At 33.8% G+C, this 12,378-nt stretch overlaps 1 protein-coding gene across 1 annotated transcript; it reads right to left on the bottom strand.

The window, feature by feature from the left end:
* Nucleotides 1-442: 442 nt before the first annotated feature.
* Nucleotides 443-9,243, bottom strand: LOC139866020 (DExH-box ATP-dependent RNA helicase DExH17-like). The gene is made up of 27 exons (XM_071854150.1): nt 9,135-9,243; nt 8,467-8,551; nt 7,921-8,104; nt 7,443-7,604; nt 7,093-7,330; nt 6,946-6,982; nt 6,812-6,858; nt 6,676-6,713; nt 6,511-6,532; nt 6,199-6,411; nt 5,937-6,093; nt 5,799-5,850; nt 5,523-5,594; nt 4,908-4,957; nt 4,703-4,820; nt 4,554-4,617; nt 4,407-4,490; nt 4,196-4,321; nt 3,923-4,119; nt 3,308-3,496; nt 2,894-3,145; nt 2,511-2,560; nt 2,378-2,395; nt 2,090-2,172; nt 1,801-1,999; nt 1,389-1,426; nt 443-1,234 (listed from the first exon to the last, which is right to left on the bottom strand). The coding sequence occupies exons 2-27, from the start codon at nt 8,532-8,534 to the stop codon at nt 576-578; spliced, it is 3,417 nt and encodes a 1,138-aa protein (XP_071710251.1). The 5' UTR covers nt 8,535-8,551; nt 9,135-9,243; the 3' UTR covers nt 443-575.
* Between the last annotated feature and the right edge of the window lie 3,135 nt (nt 9,244-12,378).

Genomic DNA, 12,378 nt, shown 5'->3' with positions numbered 1-12,378 from the left:
ACAATCATCAAACACGTAGTTGTGATTGTAGTTAATTCTGGTGTGTATTTCATTGTGTACATTTACTAATCACTCAGTCTGAAGTTTATTTATATTCATAATAAATTTTGTTCTCATTTCTATTCACAAATCGTGACAAATTGTTGCGTGTTACAACACGAATTTATTTCAAGTGAGAATAATGCAGAGTATCACAAGTGTTTATATGCAGTAATGATTTAAAGTGACTATAGTAATAAGACCACTCACTACGCAGTGGTTGTCCTCCGTTTTTGCTACCCGTCCTGCACGTTCTGAACAAGCGCCTATAAGGAAAATCAAATCTCGACCACGTTTTAAAAACAGATCATCACTACTAATTTCAATAGGAAACTGTGAAACCAGTCAATCAATAGTCAATAGAAAACATTAAACTAAAACAATTGTAAAAGGTGATGTAAAATGAAGCTGAAAAACATAGTTGAAAGCTGAAACTCAAGGTCAAGTAGACATTACAAGTTTACAATACCGTATATGAAAGTAGCTTCTTATTCTAAGGCATGGAAAGATAATATGTTTTATAGCGTAAAAATTATTTATAGAAAAGAAAAGACACTCTTGAAGCCGAGAAATGAATCTGCTTCCTCCCTTGTTACAGCTGCTGTTGCCGGTGAACGGCATTGCTGGTTTGCTATACTTGGACTTGGATACTTGAGCTTTTTCAGTTCAGATTGCTGTGACTGTGAGCTTCTTTTTTCGGATCGAGGTTCCACAAATTCTGAATCTAAGATGATAAAAGTTGCGTCCTGAACAGCATTTGACTTTGCATCAACAAATGAGTCAGTATGAATCGCAAAACTAGTATTGGATGACATGGAGCGTAAGGTCTTGATTTCATCGACTCGAGGGAAGCTCTTAGCTTTCTTTCTTATATGTTCAAATATTGATTCTCCTTTTAATATGTTGGATGGTGTGTTTTCGTTTGCTGGTGGTTCATTTGATTCTTCTTCACATGAATTGGAACCTGATGCAGTCTGGTTTAGAAATTGTAGAGTATCATCTAGTGCCAGCTGTCGATCAAGTGTTCGCTTTCTTAAAAGACTTAACGTCTCCTCGGATGGTGGATATTCAGTAGTTGGGTTGGCTGGTAAAGACGGCAAACTTTTAGCCTTTTCACGTATGTGATCGAAAACGGTTCTTTCAGTAATGATCTTGCAATCGTCATCGTCGTTGTTGTTCTCAGCAACTACCTCACCTGTGTAAGCATCCATTAGCTTGATAAGAACTATACAAATACAAGTACAAGTACACATTAAAACAGAGTTGAACTTAATGATAAACTAAATTTTAAGGAGATAATCAGATCTCAAATAGTAAGCCTCGGAAGCATTCAAATATCAGAAGTTTACCTTCATCTGAATCTTCATCCAGGAGCTTAAAACTTGGTCTGACCACAGAAACGAAAAAAATTAATCAACACATGTATAGGTCGAAAAATGGGCAGGTTGGATAACATGTCAAAATGGTCACTTTTGTATGGGTCGGGTTAAGCCAGGAACTTTTTGTTCAAAATGTAATTTTAATTCTTTTCAGAAATAATTAGTGCTTCAAATATGATTCCAGAAACTATGAATTTTTAAAAAATGTACTTATTAAATAACATACTTTAAGATATTTTATGCAATCAATAATACTTTGGAAGACTTTCGAACCATGGAACCAATCTGACCAGTTTCTTTTATATTACTATCACTATTTATAGATCAAACATAACCCGAATCAATTATAAGACGAAAATGACATTGGAACATAAGAACATACACAGAAGCATCTTCATTTTTAGGATTTAACGACTTGTCTGGCCTGAGAGCTGGGACAGTAGGCGAATGATCGTTTTCAGGATCAATAACGCATACATCAGTTGGTTGAGGTAAGAAGACTTTTTTGGTTGCATGTTTATAATAGCTTTCTAGTTTATTATCTCGCATTAGTATAACCTTCTGGTGTATGTCAATCCCAACTGCACAAATATCACAACTAGAATAAGTAATAGCACAACTATCATTGAAATAAGAAATATTAGGAGTTGAATTAGAGCATAAAACTTCACCGTATTCTTCGAAAATCATATTTGCCTTAACAGTCAGCTTTCCTTGTAAAGGGCATGTAACTAGTACTGTTGCACTATATGGGCTGCACCCAAATAGAAATACAAATTTTTTTACAAAACAAAGATAAAAATAAAAATAATAGGTAAGAAAAGATCGGACAGAAACTACATAAATCGGATCTCTTCTAAACACTTTTCACAGTTTGATCAGCTTACACTATGTTTAGCAAGTCTAACAAGTAACTCGGGCTTGATATGTTACTCAACAGAAGGAAACATCTTTGTTACCTGGTAAATTCTTCCACTCTGCAAAAAACCATTTATTTTATGCTGTAAAATCACCTTGGTAATAAATTTTCTTAAATATATGAAGCATTGTCTAATACCAAAGCAATAGTAGTTTAAATTCCAGATTTATTACCTTATTTTCTCATGGAAAACTATCAGGTTATCTTCCCCTACAGCCACAACCTGTGAAAATTGGATGTTATGTAAAAGTTAATGTTTAACAAGCATCGTATTTACATGTTACATAGTAAATGGCGGATGGCCTGATTTGGAATGGGGTAACAGGTCAAATGTGTTTCCAAAGTGTATAACTAATCCATACAGCATTCTAAATCATTAATTCAAATATCAAAATAGTTATTTTTATAAAATCGAGATTAAAACACACATTAATAACGAACAAGGGAGAGATAAACGTTTCAACGTGAACCCATATTGACATGTCCCCCAACCCGCCTAACCCACCCTTGTTGCCACCTATACTTGTATTGTAATAATGAGTGCCTAATCACATACCACATCCGCATAATGTCGTTTAGTTGCTTGTGATGACTGTGACAGTCTCGTTAATGTCATAACCAGTTTGAACTTTCCGTAATTTGGACAAGTGGTCTCCTCAACTTTCAGATCCACTTTAGGTGGAAGAGATAACAAAGAATCCTTAATGTGGTTGCCAAACGGGAACTTTCGACCAGTAACCATCTCTATTTTCCTTGGGTCTGCTTCAGCAAGGGTCTCAAATGTATTTACTCCCATAGATTGTAAGGCCTGAACATAAACAACAGGTTGGTGGGTTAATACACTGTCATCTTAGATGTAAGCAGATATACGATTCAATTTTGTTGTTTAGCTTTCCAAAAAAGAAAATAAATAAATAAATAAAATTATTATTATTATTATTATTTGGTTGTATAGAGATTGAGAGAATACCTTTGCGGTCACCATACCAATGCCAGGCAACTGTTTGAGCAGATATGGACTGTCTTCCCAGAGTTTTTGATGTAAAGATTTTGCTAAAAGCATCGAATTCAAAGCTCCCTTGTAATTCTTTTTATATATAAAATATTCTTTCATGCATTTTGCAATTCGGCACCCATTTGAGCAAACAGAATTCGTGTCCTGTATGAAACCCCAATATGAGAAATGAACATTATTGATAGTCGATGAGTCAACACTACTTTATGTATTTGTTTCTTGAAATTATAGTATATGTTAACCAGTTGGGTTAGATTCGGTTGACCTGGAAACACTACTTTATGTATTTGTTTCTTGAAATTATTGATAGTCAATGAGTCAACAATGTATACAAATATTATATTATTACAACGATAATCTACATCACTGAAGAAAGTTAGAAGCTTGCAGGAATTATGATAATAATTAACTTTGACTGACAATCAACTCATTTGACCTGCTCGATCCATACGACCCATTCCCTTCTAACTAAACTGTATTATAGATGTGGCAAAATGGACATACTGGGTTGTAGGTCAAATTGTTTTGGGTCAAAATTGCCACCTGTATCTTATAATGTAGGATTCTGACCTGGGTAAGAGACAAATCATGAGCTAACGGATCTCCAGTCAAGCAATCATTTGCCAGAATGAATAGCTTCTCTTCTCTAGTCTGTATGCGCTTTTTCTTCTTTCCTTTATCTCCAAGAATGTGAAATCGAAGCCTTCCATCTTTATCGTTATTTATGTCATTTAGAAGCTTTTTCTCATTCCTCCTTAATTGTATCCCTTTATTAAGTAATTAGAATCAGCTCCATAATATAATAATATTTCAGTAAATAAAAGCAGTTAGACATATACATACATGAAATTTCCTCTGCACGACAAACAATATGAAGGGCATCTTCTATGGTGCAATTTGAAGGCGCCTTCATAATGTGTTTCATTGTATCGAATTTCAAATAATATTTTGTCATCAACCTTCCAGGTTCTGTGGGCAAAAAGATGGATACTTATCAATATATACGGTAACATGAAAATTGTATGGTTATAGTAAGCAAAAAGGTTAAAGATACCAAGAGGCTTCAACACAAAACCATCTTCATCAGTCCAGATCATTTGGTAGTCTGCTAATTCATTAACTTTTTGGACACAGACTTCTGCAGTGGATAAAATGAGTCATAAACTGAGATGCACAGAAAGCTGATTTTATATAGAAGTACCTTGTATATGCTTTTCTGTATGGGCACTGGGTACTCCTTTCTTTATACCATAGATTTCAGGCTTCTAAAACGTTAATCGGGAAGTTTCAGAAAATATATTAATAACAACAAATTGAGTAGGTAGTTCTTGGTATAGTGAAAAAAATTACCTTTTTCATTCTCACATATAAATATGAGCATTTTATCCACTCTATTGCCCTCGTTATATCTGGGACAGTGAGCTGAACTATTTCCGCAGCTAAATGTTCGGTAACACAGGAAAGTAATCTGAATGAAAGATGGACCACATCATCAACAATTTGGTTTTCATCTGTATAATACTTGAGTATTAACTAAACTATGCTGCAAACTTACTGGGATTCAACCAATTCGCATCCACCAAGTAGATTCGCATACAAATGGGCCTACAATTAAGTTTAGAAAACATATCATCTACCAGAAGAAATTAGAGGTGGAAATGTTGACTCATTATGGGTCGATTCAGGTTATATGTTATGTCTAATGGGTTTAAAAAAATAGGCATGTACGGAAACGGGTCAAGTGAGTTGAGCAGGTAGAATATAGCCTAAAGTGTATTAGTAGATAATAATGCATGAATCCTCCTAAATCAAATTATTCAAAATTGAAGGCAATAAAGCATTTATGATCAAATTTAACACGGTAATTGTACATTAACAGGATCAAGTTTTGCACAATAAGTATTCTGGATCAACCTTTATGTTCAACTGGAACATAGAGTTTGACCTGTAACTTGATCCCCACTCATTTAGTAAAAACGAATTCAAACATGTTTTGAAAATGATTATCATTTGATGCTAAGATGAAACAGCTCACAGACAACTAGCATATTCTCTCTATTTGTATATACTATCTTTGTCTATACACACACACACATATAGAGAGATACTACATATATGTACGTGCGTGCGTGTGTGTGTGTGTGTGTGTGTAGAGAGAGATGGTTGGTACTGTTTCTCTTCTTGTCATGATTATGACCATTCCAGTATCATCAAATGGTGGACGCCCTGCCCTCCCACACATCTGCACAACCAAAACAGCTGAATTTAGTCATAGAGAAGGCAAAGCAGATAATTTCCTCTAAGGATAAAGATGCTACCAGAAAACCGTGTAGCAAGAAACAGATGAATTATAAAGACCCACCATATAAGAATGTTTACATCCTGATATCAATGTTTCTGCTGCACACTTACATAATGATAAGAAGTGCACAAATAAGAGTCAAACCTGTAGTATCATTGATCTATCATATTCCGTGTACATTCCTTTCTCCTTGTTGCTAATAAAAAGGTAACAAGTATGCAAATTGTTAAAAGATTGAAACTTTGCTCAAAGTATCTTAGGAAAAAGCAGGTTGAGACATACTAAAACTGAGTTGATTTGACTATAACTGTATGTGCTGGTAGGTTAATTCCATGAGCAAGAGTGTTTGTGGTGCATAGAACTTGAAGATCTCCGTTCAGAAAGAGACCTTCAATCAGGCTGCGGTCTTTAGGAGAAAGTCCACCATTATGATAACCAACTGAGCAATGAGAAATCAATCAGAATGAATGTTGTGCCAACTTTGGTTTCCATATGTTATTATCAAACTCTTTAGTTGCCCAATTCTAAATAAATGAAAACTTACTGCCATAAAGTATGTAAGATTGCATCTGTTTGTCACCACAAGAGAGTGAAGCTTCTCTTAACCTTTCTTGTTGATCCCTGTTTTTAATAAATGGGTTTGAGTAACCATGAGTCATTGCAGTCTGCGATAGCTGTTGTGCTGCTTCTTGTGCGCCCTTCCTGGTTGAACAAAATACTAGTGCAGACTTGCCTCTGGAATATTGCATTAAGAGATCTGTATATCACGTTTTAGGTATAAGGGATTTCGTTGTGTTCAGTATAAAGGTTTACCAAAGGAGCTGAGAGTATACAACTTTTAGAGTTCTACACTCACCAAATATGTAGTTTTGAAGCCGCTGAATAACAGAAAAAGAAGAAAGGGTTACAGACTAGCAGGTAAGTATATTACATATGGAAGTTATAGTTACAAAAAGATTGAGCAAATATGAACTTACCAAAGATACTATTAAATAAATGAATAAGAGCACAACGCACTTACTTTCTCAAATAGAAAGTCATTTTTGGCTGCTGTGTAGCCTGCAAGCAAACACTTAAACATTAAGCAAATTTCAAACAAAAAGCTGCTACAAACTACTGTATAAGTTTTATGAAGATATTGTGACAACTGTGATTACCAAAAACTTTGGTAGTCAACTTTACAGGTCTCATTTCCTCGCCAAACCTACACAATCGGTAAAAGAACCAATTTCTTTAGAAAAAAGTTGACAGCCACTCATCAAGTGATAATTCTAACAGCTACCACATATACCTTTTGAGTCCTTCTACAGGAACCATAAGCCATTCACCTGCAAGCGCCAATGACAGTCAGTAATTTATCATATGGTCTTAATTATCATAAGACTGCAACAAAGTTCGACTAGATTAAAGGCCGCAATGGGAACAAAAGTAACTTTACCGAGGTCTTCAATATTAGGGATAGTTGCAGAAACAGCTAGAAAACGCACATGGGCCAATGCACTCGTTTGCATTTGCGGACTGCGACCAATCATTTTGACTCTACTAACTATTGCCTCCAAAGCTGCTCCACGAGGATCGTTTAGCAAATGTACTTCATCTATAAGTACTAGTGATATATCACTAAAAAAGCTTAGGCCACCATCTTTGATACCAAATCTAGTGACCGAGTCAAACTTCTGCAGATAAAATTCTTTAAGTCTTTAGCAAACATCGGAAAAGGAAACTGTGAAAGCAAATATAAATATATAAATATATATGTGTATATATATATATATATATATATACAACCTCAGGAGTAGTCAGGACAATGTCTGCCTCTTGTATATTCCTTATATTGTAAGATTCATTATCTCCAGTCAGCTCCAAGCAATTTACCCCCCAAGAACCTAGCTTCTGGTTCCAACTTCGTAGTTTCTCTTGAACCAAAGCCTTGGATGGGGATATATATATCTTCAAACCAAAAGAAGATAACACTAAGTATAAGAATACACACAAAATAACCACTGAAGGATAGAGTCTTCACCCTTAAGTTAATTTAAAGGGTGAAGACAACATATGCACAAATGCACAATCATAGCATAGGTTAAATCATTTTTTACTCAAAATTTACTTATAAAGTAATAAAGGAAATACAGTAATACCAGACAAAATAGTTATAAAACTTCAGCACCCACAATAAATACTCTGGCACTAAGTTGAAATGTCTTGTAATAATACTAGAAAATAAATCATTTCGAAAAGCAGACAAACTTGGTATGCAACCTACAGTTTTTAGAGTCCCTTTTGAATGAATGAACCTTCCTTCATTGGAGATGAACTTTGATAAAAGCCTCAAGATGCATAACTCAAAAAGCACTGTCTTCCCACTTCCAGTCGGTGCAGAGATAACCATGTTTATGTCGGAGTGGAAACAAGCAGAAAAACATTCACTCTGCAGCGAGTTGAAATACCTGTAATAGATTAGACAAAGGATGCTATTATTACATAGAGTGATAGAGTGAAATATTTTCACTAACTATGAAGAATGATAACAAAAAAAAACTGATATATAACTTTGTGTACCTTGACATAACTAGTTGAAACACTTTTAAGTTAAGCGATGGTTATAAAAATACAGAGTTCACAACTTAAATGCTACAGAAGCACAACATGATGGCCAGAATATGAAACTAATAGACATAAAAATCAATTCACTGTACTATGTACTAATGTAGATACCAATCAAGCATGAAATTACACGTTGACGCTAAATATATGACTCGTATCTAAACAACTTATACAAATCCATAATTCATTATCGTTGAAGTCATACCTGAAACTAAAAGTTGAACGGAAAGGATCCGGTAGATCCAAAACAGACTTAAGCGAGTATGAATCCATAGTCGTTTGCAGTTAAACTGTGGAAGGAACATCAGGTTGCCAATAGAGTGGTAAATGTGTTCAAGTTAAACATTGCAGTCAACAATAGTTACCAAAATTTAGCTTCAAATCAGAATTATATCCGTACTAAAAGCACTTGATAGATAGCCTCAAAATACAGTAATGAATTTTACTCGGTTATTCAACTAAATAAACATCAAATTAAGTTGACTAAATTAACCTTAGAGTTAACTTCCGGAAAAACTTCACAATTATATTAGTAAAGTACACATTGAAATGCACAGTTAAGTAATAGTGCAGATTACGGAATGATATACTCCGAAATTAATCAAATACAATATAATAGTAATCATCTCAACTGTATCCAACTGATGATGTGCTTGAAACTTGTATGAAGAATCAGTAACATTAATCTCTTAGAATATACTGTATATAATATAATAACTTGATCTACGATTTATAATTACAAAAACGACAGAGATTCTAGGTTTTCCTGTAAACTGTACCGTGTAATTTCACAGTTGATAGATACGAATATACAATACGGAGTATGCTCTGTGCAAAACTGGAAGAGAATTAGAGCTTGTGTGAAGAATTTACCTGAAGGCGCACTCAAATCTGTAGCTCCCTAGGGTTAACTGGCGTAATTTGAGAGCGAGATGATTCGATCATGAAAATTGTGTGTCTGAACGCTTATTGTTGTTGAATGGTTCGGAGGGAACGGTAGCAAACTGTGCAAAGCGATACTGTTCGAAACTTTTTATATTGAGATTATATATATATGAAGTACGGAGTAGAAAATATTTTTTTGAAAAGTTACGAAGTAGAAAATATAACATACAAAGTTTTCAAATATGTTTCGTATTCCGCATTTTATTTACGGGGTTATCACCTAAATGCCCATTTTGTTACTAGTTTTTGAGTTGAAACCCCAAAAAAAAAAGTTGACAATTTACCCTCACAAGGCGCAAACAAATGAGTCCTTGCGACCTTGCACCTTATCATGATAGAATTTTTATGATTTTCTGAATAAGATTTTGTTAGATTTTTTGTATTTTTACGGATAAGATATTGTTCTTATATATTTACTGTGGCTAGAACTCCAGATAAACAATTTCATTTCACTTCATTTCAAAAAAAATCATGTCATTAGAGCATCGTTAAAGTACACTTTTATCTATTTTTTCACTAATTTTTGTATTAATGAGCTGTAGTAATAATGAAACATTTGTTGTTCATGTACGTTGTGGGGGTAATTTTGAATTCGTTAACAACATAACTATGTATCTGCCCCTTGATTGTTTTAGAATCAGATTAAAACTACCACTTGCTCCACAAAAACCAATAAATCGAAGAGTGTTGTTAAGAAAAGTTCTTAAAAAAATTGAATTGCCACCTAATGCACATGTTTCACTAACATATATTGTTGATAATCATATTTTTGACATTACTGATGATCATGAAGATTTTTATGAGTTTATAAAACACGCTGTCTCAAACGAGCCTATTGAAATTTATGTTGTCGACAAAGTAAGAATGCATCAACCCCAACAAAATTCACAAACACATCATCTCCAACAAAACCTAGAAACACTCCAGCCCCAACAAAATCCACAAACACACCATCTCTAACAAAATCTCCGAACACTCAAGTCTCAACCAAACAAACACACCATCTCCCAGAAACCCTACTGAGACGACCCGACCTTAACCATAAGGACGAATACAATAACATATGATTTCATCGCGAGGTATTGACCTCTATATGCGACATTTTTCAAAAACTGCATTTGTTTTTACAATACAAACCATAGCTTTTATTACAAATACAAGGTTTAAACAATTTAATAATGATTATCGTTTAGCGATAATCTTAGACTTACAAACTTTACATGTGATAATAACAATACGACCTCCAACATATTTTACATTACAAATCCTCCGATATGCAGTTTTATTTTTGACACAAATATGCATACTCAAGATCTTGCTTAAATTCAACATGTTGCAGCGGAAGCTTTTAGTTATCACCTGAGAATAAACATGCTTAAAACGTCAACATAAAGTTGGTGAGATATAGGTTTAATGCCGGCAGCGTTATAAATATAGACCACAAGATTTCATATGTAAACATTTTAATAAAAATATTCTAAGTTGTTGAGCACTTGGTAACCATACTTAACATTTAATCAACGTCGCATATTCTCTTTATTATGAAATCTCCCTACACCGTACCAAGTGTAGTAACGAAACGAAGTACTGTGCAACCGTTAAATACTGGTCGTCCAGTCCGGTTGGGGTTGTCAGGCCCAATAGATCTATCAACAGGATTCGCGTTTACAATACCCATGTAAATTGTAGTTACCAAGCTACAGAGAAATATGCCAGTGGTACAACTCAACGTAGAATATATATTTTTAGTCACTTGTGTCTATAACGTAAATCATAAAATGCATGTATTCTCATCCCGAAATATTTAAAGTTTAAAAGTGGAACTATATACTCACTTTTGTCTTGAAGATAATAACACGACTTGGTCTCCGATTGATATCACGAACCTAACCATATGTAATATATCAATATATTTTCTTTTTAAGAAATAAACGTTTCATATATATACTTTTAATACTTTTAATATTTTCTTGGTCCGTAGTTAGCAGTCCAATGTTAGTAATCCTCAATTAGTTGCTTAATAAAATAAATAAAGACCCCATCGTATTCATATTGATCGGAATTAATCTTGACCCACGGTACCGTGTTGTCAAATGACGTGTTGCGTACATAAAGTACCGGTGTTGTCAAATGACGTGTTGCGTACGTACATGAGGTCTTATGATTAATCTTCTCGTGTTGTTTACGGGTGGTCCTGAAATATATAAAATTAAATCATGAGTAAATATATATGAAATATCATATTAATTAGGAAAGATATGATTTATTTAATTTTTCTCCAATTATTTTCGTTGTTAAACAAGCTTTGGACACCCGATCTTATTTTAGTCGTAGTTTCTTCGTTACAACTCCGTTTTTGTTGATTCAACTTGCCATCTCCTTGGATCGAGTCAAAATTTAAGAATATGAACTGTAAATATCATGGTTTATATTCGGAATCACAGGTTATAGTCCAAACTCTAGGTGAATCTCATGAAAGTAATCATTTTTGTTACAAAAACATCATTTAATGTTTTTCTAAAAATACTTATACTTTGAATTAAACCATGAAATTTTTATGTGTTAACATATTTATAAGAAATATCATTTTTCCAGAACATGAACTTCTAATTCAAAGTTCAAGATGGTTTTTAATTATCCAACCCAAAACAGCCCCCGGTTACACTCCGACGACATAGATTCAGTTTTAAGATATTCTTTGTAAAAACAAGTTGTATCTTGTTAAGTTAACATATCATTATGATATATTACAGGTCTTGAAGTGTTTTAAAAGTTAAGTTAGAAGGATCTATTTAGTTTGCGAACAAGTTTGAAATCATTCAAACTATGTTCTTGTTGTTAAAATTTTATATCTCAAAATAAGATAGCTATATAAATTTGAATCGAAAAAGATTTTTAACAAAGTTACTACCTCAAGTTACTTGGACAAGATTGCTGTAAAAGATGAGTAAAATCCTAGAACCAAAAGAGTGGTGAAGTTGGATTAAAAGGTTGGTAGTAAACTTATAAATTTGGAAGGATTTTTGAAGTGTTTTTGGAAGGATTTTCTTATGGTATTTAAGTGTTGTTTTTATGGCTAGATCTTCATGGATACTAGATGAATGGTTATGGGTTCCTTATGACTTGTAAGTAGGTGTTTTTAGAGAGTAATTTGGAAGTGAGATGATGAGCT

The sequence above is a fragment of the Rutidosis leptorrhynchoides genome, chromosome 9, assembly GCF_046630445.1.
Source record: "Rutidosis leptorrhynchoides isolate AG116_Rl617_1_P2 chromosome 9, CSIRO_AGI_Rlap_v1, whole genome shotgun sequence".
Taxonomy (NCBI): Eukaryota; Viridiplantae; Streptophyta; class Magnoliopsida; order Asterales; family Asteraceae; genus Rutidosis; species Rutidosis leptorrhynchoides.
This window is presented reverse-complemented; position numbering and strand designations above follow the sequence as displayed.

Bases quoted from the DNA above. Each gene is read 5' to 3' on its own strand.
- LOC139866020 (XM_071854150.1), bottom strand. From the start codon at position 8,534: ATGGATTCATACTCGCTTAAGTCTGTTTTGGATCTACCGGATCCTTTC. The intron at 4,618-4,702 runs GTAATTTTTTTC...TTAACGTTTTAG, and splicing joins TATATGTGAGAATGAAAAAG to AAGCCTGAAATCTATGGTAT. The intron at 3,146-3,307 runs GTATTCTCTCAA...GTTTATGTTCAG, and splicing joins TTGGTATGGTGACCGCAAAG to GCCTTACAATCTATGGGAGT.